At 42.4% G+C, this 20,710-nt stretch overlaps 1 protein-coding gene across 1 annotated transcript in view; it reads left to right on the forward strand.

Moving 5' to 3' along the window:
* Positions 1–6,771: 6,771 nt before the first annotated feature.
* The window catches only part of GATD1 (glutamine amidotransferase class 1 domain containing 1), a 47,495-nt gene continuing 33,556 nt past the window's right edge, over positions 6,772–20,710 (forward strand). The window contains exons 1-2 of the mRNA XM_089653579.1: positions 6,772–6,927; positions 19,614–19,690. Coding sequence (XP_089509705.1) covers positions 6,837–6,927; positions 19,614–19,690 — 168 coding nt within the window. The 5' untranslated portion in view covers positions 6,772–6,836. The remainder of the gene's footprint in view (positions 6,928–19,613; positions 19,691–20,710) is intronic.

Consider the following 20,710-nt stretch of genomic DNA (forward strand, 5'->3'; position numbering starts at 1 on the left):
GGGGAATTAGCCCTTTAAAGTAGTTCATGAAGTAGATTACCCATTTGTGACTAGGATAAGGTCAAAATCCAAAAGGAAGGCTGAAGATAATCCTGGGTGAGTCCAGAGGACAGACCTGACGTAACTGCTGACCCTGCCCACTTACAGAAGAGGATATACAAGTTAAAGGTTACACGCATTTTCCAGCTGATTGCCGTCAAAATATTTGTCACCAATCCGTCGCTCAGCTGACTGAAGATCTATACATAAATCTTCCTAGGAACAGCATCCAGCTTGTAACCTAAAAAATACAAAACAGAAAAAAACAGCAAAGCTGCTTCAAAAACACCACAATCATCATAGCCCTCTATTAGGAATAGAATTCAGTTAAAAACAAATATATTTAGGTAATAAAAGCTCCCATCATCCTTCATTCTAAAGGAATCAGGTGCATCTTGGGAACTCAGACTGCATTTTAAAAACTGAGGGAAAGAAAACCACCATCATTCTTGAAGAACATGTTGTGGACTGAACTTACATCCCCTACAGGCAGCATCACTTGTGAGCATGGACTTATTGCCATCTGCAACCTAATTATTTCACTGTATTTCACACATTGATTGTACTGTATTTCTCATCTGTTTTTTCAATAGTTTCATCCACCCTGTTTTGATAATAAAGCTTCAAGATTACATTCAGTCTGTCTTATCGAAGAATAGGAGGGTTTAGCTGCATGTCGAGTTACACTCAGGGAAACGTGTAGTGAGGACAGAAAACCTCATGATCCAGCCTTTTCCTTTTATAGGGTGACAAATGTCTTTTAATTGTGGAATGTCCCCCTGTTAAACATGATAGCGACTGTACATTGTTTTAAGCACACAATACACATGTATGGTCCACCCCTATCACCATCGGGAAGTCGGTCCACAGTAACAATGTGCAGTACAGATGAGCTCAGGTGACCCACACACACCTGGCCATCCACATCATGTAACAGGAAACATGATTCATCATACCAGACCACTTTCTTCCATTGCTCCGTGGTCCACTTTTGTCTCTGGACATGGGTCAGAATGCGTACCCTGACCACTCTGCAGCTACACAGACCTATACACAACAAACTGCAATGCCCATTTTTTCTGCTTTTAACACATCAACTTCAGGAACAACATGTTTACCTGCTGCCTAATATATCCCACCGACTTTCAGATGTCATTGTAACAAGATAATCAATGTTATCCACTGCATTAACCACTTGAGCTCCGGAAGGTTTCACTCCCTTCATGAGCAAGACAGGTTTTTGCTATTCAGCACTGCACTACCTTAACTGGCAATTGCGTGCTCATGCAACACAGTATGCAAATGAAATTTATATATTTTTTTACACAAATAGAGCTTTATTTTAGTGGTATTTGATCACCACTGTTTTTATTGTTTATTATATAAATGAAAAAAAGAAAATTTTTAAAAAAGGATACTACTTTGTTATAAAAACAAATCCAATAAAAAAAATCATAAAATCTAATTTCTTCATAAATTTAGACCAAATTGTATTTTGTTACATGTCTTCAGTAAAAAAAAAAAGTATGAAAGTTATAGAGGCTACATACTATGGTAAATACACTATAGTGCCAAAAGTATTGGTCGGCCTGCCTTTACAATCACATGAACTTTAATGGCTTCCCAGTCTTAGACCGTAGGGTTCAATATTGAGTTGGCCCACCCTTTGCTGCTATAACAGCTTCAACTCTTCTGGGAAGGCTGTCCACAAGGTTTAGGAGTGTGTCTATGGGGATGTTTGACCATTCTTCCAGAAGTGCATTGTGAGGTCAGGCACTGATGTCAGACGAGAAGGCCTGGCTCGCAGTCTCCACTCTGATTCATTCTAAAGGTGTTCTATAGGGTTGAGGTCAGGACTCTGTGCAGGCCAGTCAAGTTCCTCCACCCCAAACTCACTCATCCATGTCTTTATGGACTTTGCTTTGTGCATTGGTGTGCAGTCATGTTGGAATAGGAAGGGGCCATCCCCAAATTGTTCCCACAAAGTTGGGAGCATGAAATTGTCCAAAATGTCTTGGTATGCTGACGCCTTATGAGTTTCCTTAACTGAAACTAAAGGGCCAAGCCCAACCCCTGAAAACAACCCCACACCATAATCGCCCCACCACCAAACTTTATTCTTGGCACAATGCAGTCAGGCAAGTACCATTCTCCTGGCAACCGCCAAACCCAGACACCTCCATCGGATTGCCAGAGAAGCATGATTCGTCATGCTAGAGAACACACCTCCACTACTCTAGAGTCCAGTGGCGGCGTGCTTTATACCACTGCATCCGATGCTTTGCATTGCACTTGGTGATGTAAGGCTTGGATGTAGCTGCTCAGCCATAGAAACCCATTCCATGAAGCTCTCTACACACTGTTGTTGTGCTAATCTGAAGGCCACATGAAGTTTGGAGGTCTTTAGCTATTGACTCTGCAGACAGTTGGCGACTTTTGTGCACTGCCCGATTCAACATGCGCTGACCCCGCATTTTACGTGGTCTACCATTTCTTGGCTGAGTTGCTGTTGTTCCCAGTTGCTTCCACTTTGTTAAAATACTACTAACAGCTGAGCGGGGAATATTTAGTAGGAAGGAAATGTCACGGATAGACTTATTGCACAGGTGGCAACCTATCATGGTACCACGCTTGAATTTACTGACCTTCTAAGAGTGACCCATTCTTGTATAAATGTTTGTAGAAGCAGTCTGCATGCCTAGGTGCATGTCTGTGGCCATGGAGGTGATTGGAACACCTGAATCCAATGATTTCGAGGGGTGTCCCAATACTTTTGGCAATATAGTGTATATTAAAAATTGATTAGTTCTGATGTATCGACGGTCAGTCTCATTTCTTAAAGCCCTAAAATGCCAGGACAGTACAAATACCATTCAACTGACCCCTTTTTTGAATAGTAGACAGTCTGAGGTATTTAGTAAAAGGCATGGCAAGTTTTTCAAAGTTGTAATTTTTTTCTCACAATTTTCTGGAAAATGAAGAAATTAAATAAAATTTGTTTTCACGGTTTTTTTTTTTAACATACTGTCACCAGCATAGTAGAGTGTCATTATATGATTGGTGTGGTGGTGATCAGGGACACTGACTGGTGACAGTTTGCACAGGTGGGTAGCACAGCTGGGTGGCATTGCTGGGCACTGATCATCAGAGCACTGATCATCCCTCAGGGGACAACGCTTCCTGTTGGGGATTGGCTGAGAGCCCTCAAAGATGCAGCCAACCACTTCTCAGTTCCATCCGCTGCCTCCAAGGCCCTTCTCCGAAAGCCTCAGAGCAGGGAGAAATTAGCTATTGCACTTGAGCTGCAATTCAGCTCCTGTCTAACCATTAGGGATCTAGCTCTACCTAGTGTAACTAGGAGGGTGCTACACTTTATTCAATTTTTTTTGTTTTTTTATTTTACATTTTTACTATTTTTTTGTACATACTTTCTGTAACAGCAACGTTTTGCCCTGTCATAAATGAATTCCAACTACGACAGCTGTGATTACTAGTGATGTGTGATTGGCTACAGCTAATCACATGGTAAAGGGTGCTGCGACTGACCCAGGTACCATGTGATAGCTGTGGGCCAATCACAGCTGTTATAATTGAATTTATTCATAGCAGCTTTGTTGATACTGTGAGCATGTGATTTCATAGCGATCATATGATCCCCTGGTCAATCAAAGTGGGCAGGTACTGGGAGCTGCATGTCCCAGAGGGCATGCCAGTGTGCATGTGCTAAATGATGTACTGGTATGTCACTTGCCTGCCAGCAGTATATGAAGGGTCGTCAGCAACTGGTTAAGGTAAAAACCATTTTGCCACTTGCTGTACCCTTCCCTTCCCTCCAATACTTACATCTCTCGATTCAATGCTGTGCCCGGCTTCAGTTCTTCAGTTCAATTTCTTTAACCACTTGCCACCCGGCCTATAGTCAAATGACGGCCGGGTGAACACCTCGTCCCTCCGGGAGGGCGCCATATGACGTCCTTCCCGGATCGCGCTTTGCGCGTGCCCGCAGAGCTGCACTGTGGCAGGACCTGTCACCGGCTGTGTACCTCGGACACGGCCGATGACAGATCTGTGTACCGGCCTTGTTGCCAGTACCATGTGACCTGCTGTGACCAATCACAGCAGATCACATGACAGTTGTATACAATGGATGGCTTCCTTCCATGCCATCCATTGTATACAAATGTGTCTAGCTGTGAATGGTCACAGCGATCATATGCACAGGCTGGGCCAATCACAGCCCATCTGTGTCATGTGATCAACTGTGGCATATCACAGCTAATCACAACAAAAAAAACCTGAATGAATTGATTTATTTCAGTTAAATGCTTGCTCATAGCAAATAAATGATTTGCTATCAGCAATATAATTGTGTGTAAAAAAAAAAAAAAATACTGATAATATGTGTATGTATGAATGTGAAGTTAGGGACCTTAGATTGTACACCCCTTGAGGGTTAGGAACTGATGTGAATGTACAATATAGATGTGTAAAGCGCTGTGTAAATTGATGGCGCTATATAAGTACCTGAAATAAATAAATAAATCACTTCCCTAAAGTAGTACAATGTTACTATGGTAACATTATACTACTTTGGTCATAGTGTAATATGAAAATAAATCTATAAAAAAAGAGAAAATATTTAACAAAAAATTATAAAATATTAAAAATTTTTTAAAATATTATCAATTTTTTTTCCGTACTGTCACCAGTCAGTGTCCCTGATCACCGCCACACCAGTTATATGATGATGCTGTACTGCACTGGTGACACTATGCTAAACTAAAATTGTGAAAATAATTTTTTTAATTTCTTCATTTTCCAAAAAATTATGACAAAAAAATTACAACTTCAAAAAACTCGCCATGCCTCTTATGAAATACGTTGGGCTGTCTACTTTGCAAAAAGGGGTCATTTGGGGATATCTGTACTGTTCTGACATTCTTGGACCTCAAGGAATTAGATTGGCTGTCAGTACTTCAGGATTGATCAATTTTCAGATCTATACCATAGTTTGTGAACTCTATAACTTTCCTACAAACTAAATAATAAACACTAATTTGGGTTATTTTCACCAAAGAAATGTAGTAGAATACACCTCGGCCTAAATTTATGAAGAATAATTATTTATTTGCAAACTTTTATAACAGAAACAAAGAATTTTTTTCAAAATTTTCACATTTTTTTTGTTAATTTAGCAAAAAATAAAAACCCCAGCGGTGATTAAATACCACCAAAAGAAAGCTCTAGTTGTGTAAACAAAATTATAACATTTTAGTTTGTGTACAGTGTTGCATGACCGCGCAATTGTCATTCAAAGTATGAGAGCGCTGAAAGCTGAAAATTGGCCTGGGCAGGAAGGGGGTAAAAATGCCCGGTATGGAAGAGGTTAAATAGAGAGCAGGGGGCAAGGCTGAACCACACTGTGCGTGTCAATGGATGCACAAAGACCGGCTTGGCAGCAATAGCCCCCATAGCAAGTGCTTCCTATAGAGACAGACAGAAAGAGAGGAGCCAAGATTGCTGCACTGATGGCGGCCCCTGAAGAGGAGGTTTGGGTAGAAAACCATTGCACAGAGCAGGGAAGTATGTTTGTTTTTTCAATTTAATAAAAATGCCTTTAACCACTTCCCGACCGGCCGTTGCATATAAACGGCCGGACGGTGGCACTGCAGGGTCGGGTGGCCGTCTATAAACGGCCTCCCCGCACCCTGCTTGTGCGCGCTCCCTGGGAGCGCGCATCACCGCGATCCGGTGCCTGCTGTGTCCTCCGGACACAGTGAAACACCGATCGTCGGACGGGACCTCTGTACGAGGTCCCGATCATGTGATCACTGATTGGCCAATCAGTGATCACATGCAAAGTAGTAAGCAAGATGTCACTTGTGACATCATTGCTTACTACGTGTGAAATCTGTGAATGATCACAGAGGTCACATGGTACAAGCCTATTCACAACAGGCTTGTACCATGTGACAAGCTGTGACCAATCACAGCTCAGTCAGTACTTCTCAATGAGTGCAAGAATGCACACAGAAAGAGAAATGATTGCTTTTACATCCTATATGGGTGTAAAAGCAATGTGTAAAAAATAAAAAAATCTTCATCACCCCTCACAAGTAGTACAGTGTCACCATGGTGACACTGTACTGCTAGGGTGACAGTATGTAAAAAAAAAAAAAAAATAATAATATAAAAAAATAAAATAAAAATGTAAAAAAAATGTTTAAAAATTATAATTTTTGTTATAAACTAATTTGGATTTTTCTTTTTACTAAAAAGATAATGGAATAAATTTTGGCAAAGATTTATTATGAAATATTATTTATTTGCAAAATGTTATAAAAAAAACACTTTTTTCAAAATTTTTGGACTTTTTCATTTACATAGCAAAAAAAATAAAAATCCCAGCGGTGAATAAATACCACTAAAATAAAGCTTTATCTGTTTCAAAAAAATGGTAAAAAATTCATTTGGGTACAGCGTTGCATGACCGTGTAATTGTCATTCAAAGCGTGATAGCGCTGAAAGCTGAAAATTGCCCTGGTCAGGAAGGGGGTAAAAGTGTCCGGTCTTGAAGTGGTTAATAAGCCACTCTATCCCCTCAGTGGTCATAAATTGATGTCTGCTCGTTCTATATGACAATGTCTATGTACTGTCCGGAAATCACAATTAAATCTCCCTCCTCACCACAGCACTGTCCCGCCTCTTCAATGAAACAATCTTTATTGAGCATACATTGTCCCTGTCTGCTCCAATACGCATGCGTGCAGTGAGGAGCGGTGTTCAGGCTTCCACACATGAAGAAGCAGGGAATGCCGGGCTCCGGGGCGTCCACTGACCGGCTCACCAAACCCAGCTGTCTGATCGTGTGCAGCGCTGTGAGCGGAGGTGAGTCATGTGACTGTGTGTGTGTCCATACAGGAGGTCGTGTCATGTGACTGTGTGTCCATACAGGGGGTCGTGTCATGTGACTGCCGTTGTGTACGGTCTCAGGCTTGTGTATAGGAGGAGGAGGTGAGGTGTGCATAGTAATGTCAGCATCACACCTATAAATGTCCATACAAATGATCCATTGTAAATGACTCAAATGCAGTGACACGTGCATCCAGCTGTCTGTGTCAATGTATGCAGAAGGAGGACTCGAGAGTAAGCCCACATGAATGCCCCCTTGGGAATCTGCTTCCTATTGTGGCACCAGCAAGAGGGGAGGAGCCAGGAGCGCCGGCGGAGGACCCGAGAAGAGGAGGATCAGGGCCACTCTGTGCAAAACCACTGCACACAGCAGGTAAGTATAGACATGTCTGTAATAATCCTTTACAGCCACTTTAATTTGATAGTAAAGCTCATTTTTTTGCCTTACATTAACCACATCTCGCCCGCCATATCGTACATCCTCCCATTCTAACCGATAATCGGAGAGCCGATAATCGGCATTCCTCGGAGGGGACATGTACACAGATCATCAGGGCACTGATGATCAGTGTGCCCTGATCCGTGTAGCCCCAGCAGCGCCACCTGTCAGTGTCCATCAGTGCCAGCTCTCAGTGCTCATCCATGCCACCTGCCAGTGCCCATCTGGGCTGCCTTTCAGTGCCACCTATCAGTTCCAGTCAGTGCCACCTATCAGTTCCAGTCAGTGCCGCCTATCAGTGCTGCCAATTAGTGCCACCTATCCGTGCCAGTCAGTGCCGCCTATCAGTGCCACCTAACAGTGCAAGTCAGTGCTACCTATCAGTGCCCATCAGTGATGCCTGTCAATGCTCATCAGTGCCACCTATCATTGCCCATCACTGCAGCCCCATAACGCACATCAGTGAAGGAGAAAAATCACTTATTTACAAAATTTTATAACAAAAACTAAGAAAAAACGTTTTTTTTTTTAATTTTCAGTGGTTTTTGGTTTGTTTAAGATAAAATAAGAAACCCGAGGTGATTAAATACCACCAAAATAAAGCTCTATCTGTCACAAATAAATGATAAAAATGTCATATGGGTACAGTGTTGCATGACCGCGCAATTGTCATTCAAAGTGCAGCAGTGCTGAAAGCTGGAAATTGGCCTGGGCAGGAAGGGGGTATAAGTGCCCTGTAGGCTAGTGGTTAAAAAAAACAAAAAAAAACAAAACATATTATACGCACTTGCTCTGTGTACCCTTATTGCACAGATCCTTCTCACAGGAGCCCCCTGAGCAAGCTGTGTGCCATTGGGTATAGAGGCACATGTGGAGACGTGCTCCTGAGCCAGGCTGTGTGCATCCATAGACTCACAGCACTGGTAAGCCACACCCCCCTACATGTTCGAGAAGTGAGGAGAGCGTCACTACAGCCAAGGACAGTGCTGGATCTATGAGAGGAGTCAGGTAAGTGTTTAGGGATGGGGGGGAACAGTTAGTGTGTGCTCCGTGTCCCACCAGTGATCCTGGCTCCTCCCTGTGACGATTGCGGTGTCAGACCCCAGCCCTTCTCACCAAACTCGTGACCGAAGGACTAGCCAATCTAAAACCGCGCGGTCACGTGCGGAACAATGCCACGCCCAGCTGCACCCTGCACAACGATTTTCCAGCTAATGGACCACAATCGATGTACCTGCAGCCTGGGAACGATTGTTACTGGGTCTGGTTAATTACGCAATTAACCCTTCACACTGCCACCACCTCCTTTTTGTACAGAGAAAGAGGAAACTCAGCAATATTAGCAATAACACTATGATGGTTGGATAATCGTCTGTATACCACTGTCACCGCAGGCAGCGATATACTGAAGTTTAAAACACACACACAGTAGCGCTGTTCAGAGGCAGGGTTTTTTTTAGTTTGCATTAAAGAGCTTTAGAAACAGTTCAACACTTTCAGAAAATAAGATTTATTACTAAAAGGTCAAAAGGGTGCAATAAAAATATTTACAGAAAAAGATGTAGCCAATATATATAAATATAAAGAAAACAATAGCACAGCAAAGAGATAACAGAAAGGAGTTTAGAGGGTTAAAGTACTTGTCAAATGTCCTGGGTTAAGCAAATCAGCTTTCATGAGCCAAAAGGATGCCTTATCTCCCAAAGTTGGTTCCGATGTTAAAGGGAGAATCTTCAACTCTCACACACCTCAACTCAGCCTAGCTTAGCTTTTTCTAGCAACTCCACAGGGTGTCTCCCTGGAACAGTAAACCAATCGCCTCATTTGGGGAAGGAGTTGTAGGTGGAGACCTCAGACTATGACCAAATCCTGTGCAAATTATATTATGGTTTATAACTTACCCTGGATACATACAACATCCTATCCACGAATAGATTATTATGCAGAATCTTCGGCTGAACGGTTAGATATGAAATATCCACTTGAATGGTTAATGTATATGCCAGCTAGGGGGTGTAATATACCAGGAGAATGGTCTTAACTTGAGCCATCCAAATATGGGCTCCATGTTTAGGTAATTATGTCCTATTTGAAGATATGAACTTATATGAAAAAGTGAGTTTTTAAATGTAAGTCTGTTTTTACGACACCTTGGAATGTCTTTTGAACTCCGTGAAGGACTTGGTTATGGCTTTGCGAGCTGCAGATTGCGGAAGTTAACAGACATCTAGGCCCCAGCTCAGTTGTGGGATTTATAGCCATGACGCCCTCCCATGGAGTTTGCTGCCTGTGATCTGCATCAAACAGACCACATGTCACTCAACAGAGAGGGAGGGGGAATGAGGAAAGCTGATTTGGGAGTAGAGATGATACAGTATGGAAGATTCTTAACAAGATGGACCGTGTCCATCTCTGTGTGCATGATTGCTACACTCCCCCTTGACCATTGTCCCCAACAGCAAGCTGCTTGCTGTGGGGGCTCTCATGTCTGGCTCTATGCGTCCATAGGCACATACAGTAAAGGAAATAAGTATTTGATCCCCTGCTGTTTTTGAATGTTCGCCCACTCACAAAGAAATGATCAGTCTAAAAATCGAATGGTAGGTGTATTGTAACACAGAGACAGAATAGCAACACAAAATTCAAAAGAAATGCATGTCTAACAAATTATGCACTGATTTGCATGTTCATGAGGGAAATAAGTATTTGATCCCCTTCACAAAACATGACTTAGTACTTGGTGGCCAATCCCTTGTTGGCAATCACAGAGGTCAGATGTTTCCTGTAGTTGGCCACCAGGTTTGCACACATCTCAGGAGGGATTTTGGCCTACTCCTCTTGGCAGATCTTCTCCAAGTCCTTAAGGTTTGGTGGCTGACGTTTGGCAATTCGAACTTTCAGCTCCCTCCACAGATTTTCAATCGGATTAAGGTCTGGAGACTGGCTAGGCTACTCCAGTACCTTAATGTGCTTCTTCTTGAGCCACTCCTTTGTTGCCTTGGCCGTGTGTTTTGGGTCATCGTCATGTTGGAACACCCACCCATGACCCATTTTCAATGCCTTGGCTGAAGGAAGAAGGTTCTCACAAGATTTGACGGTACATTGCCCCGTCCATCGTCCCTTTGGTGCGGTGCAGTTGTCCTTAGCAGAAAAACCCCCCCAAAGCAGAATGTTTCCACCACCATGTTTGACAGTTGGGATGGTGTTCTTGGGGTCATAGGCAGTCTTCCTCCAACTCCAAACACGGTGAGTTGAGTTGATGCCAAAGAGTTCGATTTTAGTCTCATCTGACCACAGTACTTTCAACCAGTCCTCCTCTGCATCATTCAGATGTTCAGTGGCAAACATCAGACGGGCCTGGACATGTGCTTTCTTGAGTAGAGGGACCTTGCGGGCACTGCAGGATTTCAAACCTTGTCGGCGTAGTGTGTTACCAATTGTTTTCTTGGTGACTGTAGTCCCAGCTGCCTGGAGATCATTGACAAGATCCTCACGTGTAGTTCTGGGATGATTCCTCACTGTTCTACTAATCCTTGATACTCCACGAGGTGAGATCTTGCATGGTGCACCAGACCTAGGGAGACTGACAGTTGTTTTGTGTTTCTTCCATTTGCGAATGATTTCACCAACTGTTGTCACCTTCTCACGAAGCTGCTTGGCAATAGTGTGGTAGCCCAGTCCAGCCTTGTGTAGGTCTACAATCTTGTCTCTGACATCCTTGGACAGCTCTTTGGTCTTTGCCATGGTAGAGAGTTTGGCATCTGATTGTTTGATTGCTCCTGTAGACAGGAGTCTTTTATAAATGTAACAAAATGAGATTAGCAGCACTCCCTTTAAGAGACTGCTTCTAATCTCAGCTTGTTACCTGTATGAAAGACACCTGGTAGCCAGAAATCCTGATGAATGATAGGGGATCAAATACGTATTTCCCTCATGAACATGCAAATCGGTGCATCATTTGTTAGACATGCATTTCTTTTGAATTTTTTGTTGCTATTCTGTCTCTCAGTGTTACAATACACCTACCATTCGATTTTTAGACTGATCATTTCTTTGTAAGTGGGCAAACATTCAAAATCAGCAGGGGATCAAATACTTATTTCCTTCATTGTAGAGCCATGGCTTGCCCCCCCTCACTCCTCATTGGCTCACTGGCTGTGATTGACCGCAGTGGGAGCCAGTGGTGCTCTAAGCTGAGCTGTGCATGCAAAGCTCACTTTACAGTGCCAGGGAAGACAGCCAGCAGGCAGTTAGAGCCGTTTAATTGCAGAAAAGCCAATGCTATTTGTTACAGGGGAATTTTAAGTTGTTGTAAAAGCAGAATGCTTTTTTACTTTACTTCTTTTTATGCAGTAAGGTAAAAAATGTGCACGAGAGCGGAGTCTCTCTCGGCACTCTTGCTCCTCCTTGCTCAGATACAGCAGCAGGAGCCATTAGCTCCAGCTACTGTCAATCAGAGCCAGTGATGAGGAATGGGGGCAGAGCCGAGCCCCAATCTGGGTGTCTTTTGGACACACAGGGCCGGCTCGGAAGTGAACATTGATGAGTGCCCACAGAGCAAGCGGTTTGCACTGGGGGCACTTGGGGGAAGGGGGGGGGGGGGTTTGAAGCTCAGAGCGCCGGCAGGAGTTACAAGAAGAACAGTATAGGGGCTGCTCTGTGCAAAACAATTGACAGATCAGGTAAGTATAACTTGTTTGACTTTTTTTCTGTTTCACTTTTTAGTTCCATTTTAAGGTAAAAAAATAAATACAAAATTAGACTTTCAAATCACTTTAATAGGCTGAATGAAGTGGGAAAGCAGCAGGTTGGAGTCTCTAATATACTAGAATGGAAGTGCCAACAAGCCAGGTGTAAAGCAGAACTAAAGTCTAATATTACAAAAATGGGAGCAGGCAACTCTGTATTGCAGGAGAAAGGAAGAAAAATGATTAGAATAAAATGTTTTGAAGTTGCTTTAACGGGTCAGCTCAACTTAACAAAACATGAAAAGATGAACTAATTCACGGGGCCCCTGTGTCCTTGCCCAAACTCAAAAAAGCCTATGAAAAAGGTACCAGGGGCATCTCATGGGGCCCCCTACTGACCCTGGGCCCTCGGGCACTGCCCGAGTTTCCAAATGGTCAGTCTGCCCCTGCACAACACCCCCCACCGCCACCCCCCTGGTCAGCGATGCACTTACCTCCTGGATGATTATCTTGCACTGCCCACACCAGGGATTGGAAATTCATGCTTTTTCTGCACCCTTCTTTCTTCCAGGACTTCATCCTGGAGCAAAGAGGGCTCAGAAATCATCTCATTGATCAGAGTGGTCACGTGGCGCTGATGACACACTGGATGTGTGCTGCATATTTCAGATGCCCAGACCACTACATCGGCTGGTATCGGTGGCAGGAGATAATCATTGAAGGAAATAAGTGCAGCAGGGACTGGGGGTATGGCGATGGTCTGTTATGTGAAAAGGTAGACTAACCCTTTACTTGTCATTCTGTGCAGATCAGGAGACACCCTTTGATCTGCACATACATTGTAACAAAAATATTGATACAACATATTAAAGAAACCAGCAAACACTGCAGGCTGCATTTACACAGGAGCCACTGCCTACACACCTACAGGACTTGACTGATAGGGCCTGTATACAATGGCTTGCTTCAAGTGGGTTTTACATTCCCATAAAAGTCTATGGCAACTCAAAACCTGTGCAGCAGCACCTGTCACTGAATTCTGAATGAGTCTTAAACTGATGTCATCAACAAAAGACCAAAGCCCATTGACACAGACCCTTAAAGTGACAGCCAGTAGCTATGATTTTGGCAGTGGAGGGGGTGGAAGATAGGAGTGTACAAAGTACAACCAAGGTACTTAGATGAAGATTTTTAGATGTGCCTCACACGCAAGCTACAACAACAGTGACATGGACTGGTAGGCTCTTTGGGCTGTAGGCAGCTGTCTTGAGTCACCCCAATGTGAATCTGCCATTGATATCCCCCTTTCTTTCCATCCTGCCATTACCACGTGAAGCAGGGAGCAGTATTCTAACCACTGCTGCAGTTAGCATACACAATGCTTCTCTGATTTTCCAATGGCAGGAAAGTGAACTTCCAGATTTTGTGAAAATGTCTGCAACTGTATTTTCCACATCTGAACGTAGATATAATTCTAGGGTGGATTTGATTCAAGTTGATTAACCACTTGCCTACTGGGCACTTATACCCCCTTTCTTCCCAGGCCAATATTCAGTTTTCAGCACTGTCAAACGTTGACTGATAATTACTCAGTCATGCAACACTGTACCCATATGAAATGTTTGTCCTTTTTTTCACACAAATAGAGCTTTCTGTTGGTGGTATTTAATCAGCACTGGGTTTTTTATTTTTTGTGCTATAAATGAAAAAACGTCAAAACATGAAAAAAACACATTTTTCTTTGTTTTTGTTGTAAAATTTTGCAAATAAGTAATTTTTCTTTATAAAATATGGCCAAAATTTATACTACTACATTTCTTTGGTAAAAATAACTTAAATCTATGTATATTATTTGGTCTTTGTGAAAGTTAGAGTCTACAAGCTATGGTACCAATCACTGAAAATTGATCACATGTGATGTATGTACCGATGTCCTCTCTCATTTCTTGAGACACTAACAAGCCAGGACAGTACAAATACCCCCCAAATGACCCCTTTTTGGAAAGTAGACATTCCAAGGTATTTAGTCAGAGACATATTGAATGTTTTGAAGTTGTAATTTTTTCCCACAATTCTATTGAATATGAAGATTTTTTTTTTTTTTTTTTTGTTCATCAAAATTGTTATATTAAAAGGTTATTTCTCCTACACGGCATATGCATACTTGCAAATACAACCCAAAAATTACACATTTAATTTCTTGACAACCTATCCTGTTTTTGAAGGCCTTGGAGCACCAGGGAAGTGGAAACACCCACAAAATGACCCCATTTTGGAAAGAAAACACTACAATGTATATTCTAAGAGGCATAATGAGTCTTTTGAACAGTTCATTTTTTTTCCACAGGTTTTCAGAAAATGTGGAAAGAAAATGAAAATGTATTTTTTTAACACAAAGTTGTCAATCTATAAGATATATTTTAAAAAAACAGCATGGACATACCAAGAATTACACCCCAAAATACATTCTACTACTTCTCCTGATTATGGGGATACCACATGTGCAAGATCTTTTCAATGTCTGTACAGATTATGTGCCCAGCATTGCAACAAGTGTAACACAAAAATCAACCAACACTGTATAGAAAACAATGTAAACAAAAGATTACCTGTGGTATGAGGAGAGCATTGGTCTAGGTCAGTACAGGCAGCAGGCTGACATCCAGGCAGCAGGCAGGAACAAGGTCCATAAAAAGTCCAGGGTCAGGACAGGCAGCAGGCAGATATATGGTCAGCAACCAAAGTATGGTTAAGGCAGCAGGCCAAAACATGGTCCATAAAATGTCCTGGGTCATTACAGGGAGCAGGCAGAGATATGGTCAGCACAGCCAAAGTATTTGTCCAAGCAGCAGGCAGGAACTTGGTCCATAAAATGTCCTGGGTCATTACAGGGAGCAGGCAGAGATATGGTCAGCACAGCCAAAGTATTTGTCCAAGCAGCAGGCAGGAACTTGGTCCATTAAATGTCCTGGGTCATTATAGGCAGCAGGCAGAGATGTATCTTAGTAACGTGTGAAAACGTTCGAAGCAGTCTCCAATGCACAGGCCTGGTTGGGAGGGACATCGGGGACAGTGAAAACTTGTCTTTTCTAACTCCTCTTCTGACATCTTTTTTGGTGTCTTCGACCTGCTTCTGTACGTGGAATTCTCTTAGGGAAGTGGCGCTCATGAAGTCTGCTCACAGAATCGGAACGAATGCTTTCTGGGGGGATCCTTGCTGATAGATAAAGGACGTGACAACTTCTTCTATAAATATAAGGAGGGCAGTGGGTCTTTCTGTGGATTTGGTGTAGGTGACATACGCATTATATATAGCTAAACGTATAAAATAGATTGCAACTTTTTTATACCAGAAACAGGACCTTCTTGTTGCTAAATAGGGCTGCAACATTTGATCGTTGAAATCCCCCCCCATGTAGAGATTATAATCTTGGATGGCCGCAGGTTTTTGAATGTGACTGTGTCTTCCAGTAATTTCGACCGAGGTGTCGTTGTGGATGGTGGGCAGGATGTAAATGTCTCTCTTATCCTTCTACTTCAGGGCCAGCACTTTGTCATTTCTTAGGCTTGCTGATTCCCCCTTTTGTAGCCTGGTATTCACAAAAAATTGTGGGAAGCTCTTTGTTTTTTTGGGAGGTACCGCAGGCCAGGGTTTTCTCACGGTACAGGTGTCGGAAAAGGGGCAGACTGGTGTAGAAATTATCCACATAAACGTGATAGCCTTTTTGGAAAAGTGGATAAGCCAGGTTCCAGACAATTTTCCCTCTTGTTCCAATGTAGGTTGGGCACTCAGGGGGCTGGAGCTGGGAATCTTTGCCTTCATATATGCGGAATGCATATAAATATCCTGTGGCTCTTTCACAAAGCTTGTAGAGCTTTACTTCATATCTTGCCCTCTTACTTGGAATATACTGCTTAATTCCAAGCCGGCCAGTGAAGTGGACAAGGGATTCGTCTACACATATATTTTTATTGGGGACAAGAAGTTCAGAAATTCTTTGGGAAAAAAAATTAAGAAGTGGTCGAATTTTGTATAATTTGTCATAATTTGGGTGATCTCTGGGAGGGCATTGGGTATTGTCACTGAAATGAAGGAAATGCATGATCATCTCATAGCGTGACCTGGGCATTATAGAAGAATAAAGTGGCATGTGGTGTATTGGGTGTGTGGACCAGTATGAATGTCCTTAATTTTTTTTTTTTTTTTTGTAATCCCCATGTTAAGGGTGAGGCCCAAAAATAACTTCAATTCCTCCAATGTAAGAGGTCTCCATTCAAACGGATGGGCAAAGGATGAACTGGGGTTGTTAGAAATGAATTTGGTGGCATAAAGGTTTGTCTGGTCCACAATAAACTGTAATAAAGTGTTGGGCAAAAATAAATTTAAAAAATCAATCACTGAAAAATTCTCTGTGTTGGCCTGCACACCTGGCTGTGCGGTGAAAGGGGGAATGCTTGCTAATCCGGAGTTGGAGGGCAGCCATAATGGGTTGGCAAGAGCATCTGGGAGGTATGTTTGGGCCCTACTTCTTGGGAGTTGATGGAATATTCCAGTGCTGGTACTGGGTCTTTCATCTATGGGTCTAGTGCCATTGGCATTTGCAGATTGACCATTTGGGTGTATGGCACTGCTGGTGGCTGCCTCGTTTTCAGAGCGCTGTATCCTTTTAGGAGGGACCCTTTCCTCCTCTGATTCAGTCGCTGACCCACTACTCTCTATGGGCTCATACACTGAATCAGTATCGGAAGGTGAGAGCTCCCTGCTGCTCTCATCTGTCATACTGAGGATTTTGAATGCCTCCTCACTAGTGTAAACTTGTTTTCACATGGCTGGCTCTGGTGGCACTGGGACAGGTAAATTGCTGTGCTGATGTTGACTGTAGGACGGGTACTCTGAGGATGGTGGCTGTGTGACGGTACTCTGCTGATGGTGGCACTGATGGACGACACATGCACTGCTGATGGGCACTGCTGGGCGACAGGTACACTGCTGGGCGACAGGTACACTGCTGGGTGACAGGTGCACTGCTGGGTGACAGATGCGCTGCTGATGAGCACTGATGTGTGACAGGTACACTGCTGGGCGACAGGTGCACTGATGGGCGACGGGTACACTGATGGGTGACAGGTGCACTGCTGGTTGGGCGACAGGTACACCGATGGGCGACGGGTACATTGATGGGCACTGATAGGCGACAGGTGCACTACTGATGGGCGATGGGTGCACTGATGGGCACTGATGGATGAGAGGTACACTGATGGTGACAGGTACACTGATGGCCAACAGCTACACTGATGGGCACTGTGACGCGCTGTGATCTCTGTATTCACTGTAAAAAACGGTAACTCACTATTAGAAGATTCCTCTCCTCACACAAAATCTGTGTATGAGGAGAGGAAGTTGGTAACAGTGAGTTACTGCTCTGTGTTTATACTTATGACAGGCTGTGATTGATCACAGCCTGTCACATGGAAAAACCCGCAGCCAACCGCTGCTTGCCAGGATTGATGATCTGTGTCCCAGGAACACAGTCCAACAGCGGTCGCCGCACGGAAGCTGGTAACAGTGAGTTACCGCTCTGTATTTACATTTGTGAAAGGCTGTGATTGATCACAGCCTGTCACATGGAAAAACCCACAGCCAACTGCTCCTTGCCACGATCGATGATGATCTGTGTCCCAGGAACACAGATCAACAGCGATTGGCGCGCTCCCGCGGCTGCGCATGCACGGTCAGAGTGGGACGACGTCATAATTCCAGAGAACCACCTTGTGCCTGTCATTGTACTATATGACGGCCGGAAGGTGGTTAAAATCATGATTTAAATCACTAGTGAAAAGGCTCGATTTAAATCATAATTTTTAAAGAGCAACTATGATATCTGTCCTCAGCGGCTCCTCTGACCCGCTGTTGACTCACCGACAGTCACTTTCACATTAATGGGACTGATGGTGATGCGGCAGTGACACAACAAGGTGAGGGACGTGACGGCAGTAGGTGAGTGGATGCCCACTAAAAGGCGTTGCCATGATGGATCTAAAATGACAGGTGCTCTTTAAATGTAAGGAATCCAACTCATTCTTCCTGATATTTAGAGTCTTTTAATATTTGCAATCCAAATGAAGGTTTCCCTTTTAGAATAAGCTGTCAGGTTAGTAAAACAGCGATATCAGAACCGATTTTAGGTTAATACGTTAATCACACATAGTTGAAATACTCAAATTCTTTTATTTCATGTTTTTTTTCCTGGTTACTGTGAAATTGTGTGAAAGCATCATGTTATCTCCGCTTGCAGAGTTTGGATTCATTGAATGAGTTTACAAAAATGTAAATATTGAAGAATATACAGCCTCCTGCTCTATAACTAAGCTCCATTTCATGCTGAATAAACTAAATTATTAATGTATATTAAATAGAAAACTATCTTTAGATCGATATTTACTCCAAAAGCATTTTATTAAAATACATTTGATAAAAATAAAAAACAGATTTTTTTTTTTCTTTTAATTAAAAAAAAAAAAAATCGATTTTTATCCACCCTGTATAATTTCTGTGGTGCCTGTATCCATGAATTCTATGGATCAGGGTCCTTCTGTAATATAGAGATCCCAAATATATATTGAAATGCTTTAGGACTGGCATTAGTATATAACTTTTGTGTTCTATTATTTTTACACAATTATTTTAAAACCTGATTGCTGAATGCATCTTAACATTTTACTGGAAAACATTAGTATTTGTTTTGTAGAAGGATTCCAAATGTGTGAATATGGTCAAATAGTTCATGCACGTGATAAGAAAATCGCACAAACATTTCTGTACGAGGAACAATTGGCCGATTATCTGAATGTTAGCATAGTGCTTTTAACAGCCAATTCCACCTTTTCAGATGACAAAAACTGAGGGTGCAAGCTAGAACATGTTTAGTGTATGTGAACACAACTTCCTATTTTCATTTAATGTGTACAGTAATGCTACAGAAATAACTGAGCAGAAAAAAAAATGCATGATCAGAAGCAAAGAATGACCCAACACTTCCTTTTCTACTATGCTAGTACTTAGCTATGTTTGCCTTTGTCAACCAAGAATTTTCTTACAAGTCCTTACCAATCCGACTACATCATGATCTGCACTTTTGTGGAAAATCAGACCTCCGGTTTTCTCATAGTGTGTACTAGGCTTAAGGCATGCAAATAGCATATTGGTTTTATAGATGCTTGGTTTGGATGTTCTATTCTTTCGTATAACATATAGGTAGTACTGGAGTATAATTCTTTATATCTCTAGAATTGTATAATTAGAATCAGCAAAATGTTTAGTTCATGGGTTTTAGGAGATGTGCCCCAAAGTCTTTCTGATACTTATATTTCCATAGCATCTATAGAGCAGCAGGTTAAATGATTTGGGCTTTAATGTCAGTGAATAATTTATTTTTGAAGGCATGATTTGAATAATAAACATATTAGCAGAAGTTGTGACGTTTCTCATTAGCATCTCATTTTGAACAATAATACTTTTCCTTTTTTTTCTGAAGGTGTTTCAGCACAGTCCTTCCTTCAGACATTCACGCTAGCAAGCTCAGCATTCAATCTTCAAGTGGCCTCTCCTGGGGTTAGTGAACAGCTGTATGATATAACTGATATCTAAACATATCTTTTACAAGTGTCATTTCAGACAAGATTTAGAGTATTTTCTTTTTCGACCAAGCGTTATCCCAGTCTCTATAAAATGGTTTGTACATGCGAACAGCTACTTGATAGATTGTTGTTGGATTTTTTTTTTTTTTTTGCTACAATATTGAGCTGTTTTTCTCATTCTTTGTATTTGCACATGGAAATTTTTCTGATTTGCCCATTAAAGTGACCTGTTTGTGTCCAAATTGTGTAGCCAGACAGACCTTTAATCTGAACTCCAAGAATGATACAAAGGGAGGGATTTTCTAAAACTGGAGCTCCGAGAATCTGGTGCAGCTGTGCATGGTAACCAATCAGCTTCTAACTTCAGCTAGTTCAATTAAGCTTTGACAATAAAACCTGGAAGCTGATTGGTTTCTTTGCAGAGCTACACCAAATTTTGCACTCTCCAGTTTTAGTAAATCTACCCTTGGAGTGGGCCTTATTTTTCTCTCGGGCAGGCTCTCTCCATGCTGTGAAGCTGATCTCCACAGCCTCTTCTCCAAGGTGTGCCAGCTGGCTATTGCAGACTGATCACATGCAATACAGGACCTTCAGCCTTGCATTGTATGTGAGAATGGTGAGGGACTACCCACAACACAGAGGGGTTTATTTACTAAAGCTGGAGAGTCCAAAATCAGACTCCCTTCTGCATAGAAACCAATCAGCTTCTAACCTCAGCTTGTTCAATGAAGCTTTGGCAATGAAACCTGGAAGCTGATTGGTTTCTATGCAGAAGGGAGTCTGATTTTGGACTCTCCAGCTTTAGTAAATAAACCCCAGAGTGTCAGGGAGCAGAGATGAGTACCAAACCCTGCCAGTCTGAGGAATATTATAAGTACTATAAGAATTACAGCTTATTCATCTAACCCTAGACTTAATGAGCATTTAACCCTTATTTATGGTTCTAGTCACAGAATTGCTATATGTTTTCTAATTGCAGACACCAAAAGGTAAA

The sequence above is a fragment of the Staurois parvus genome, unplaced genomic scaffold, assembly GCF_062004578.1.
Source record: "Staurois parvus isolate SC_StPar_1 unplaced genomic scaffold, SC_StPar_1.0 ptg000715l, whole genome shotgun sequence".
Lineage (NCBI taxonomy): Eukaryota > Metazoa > Chordata > Amphibia > Anura > Ranidae > Staurois > Staurois parvus.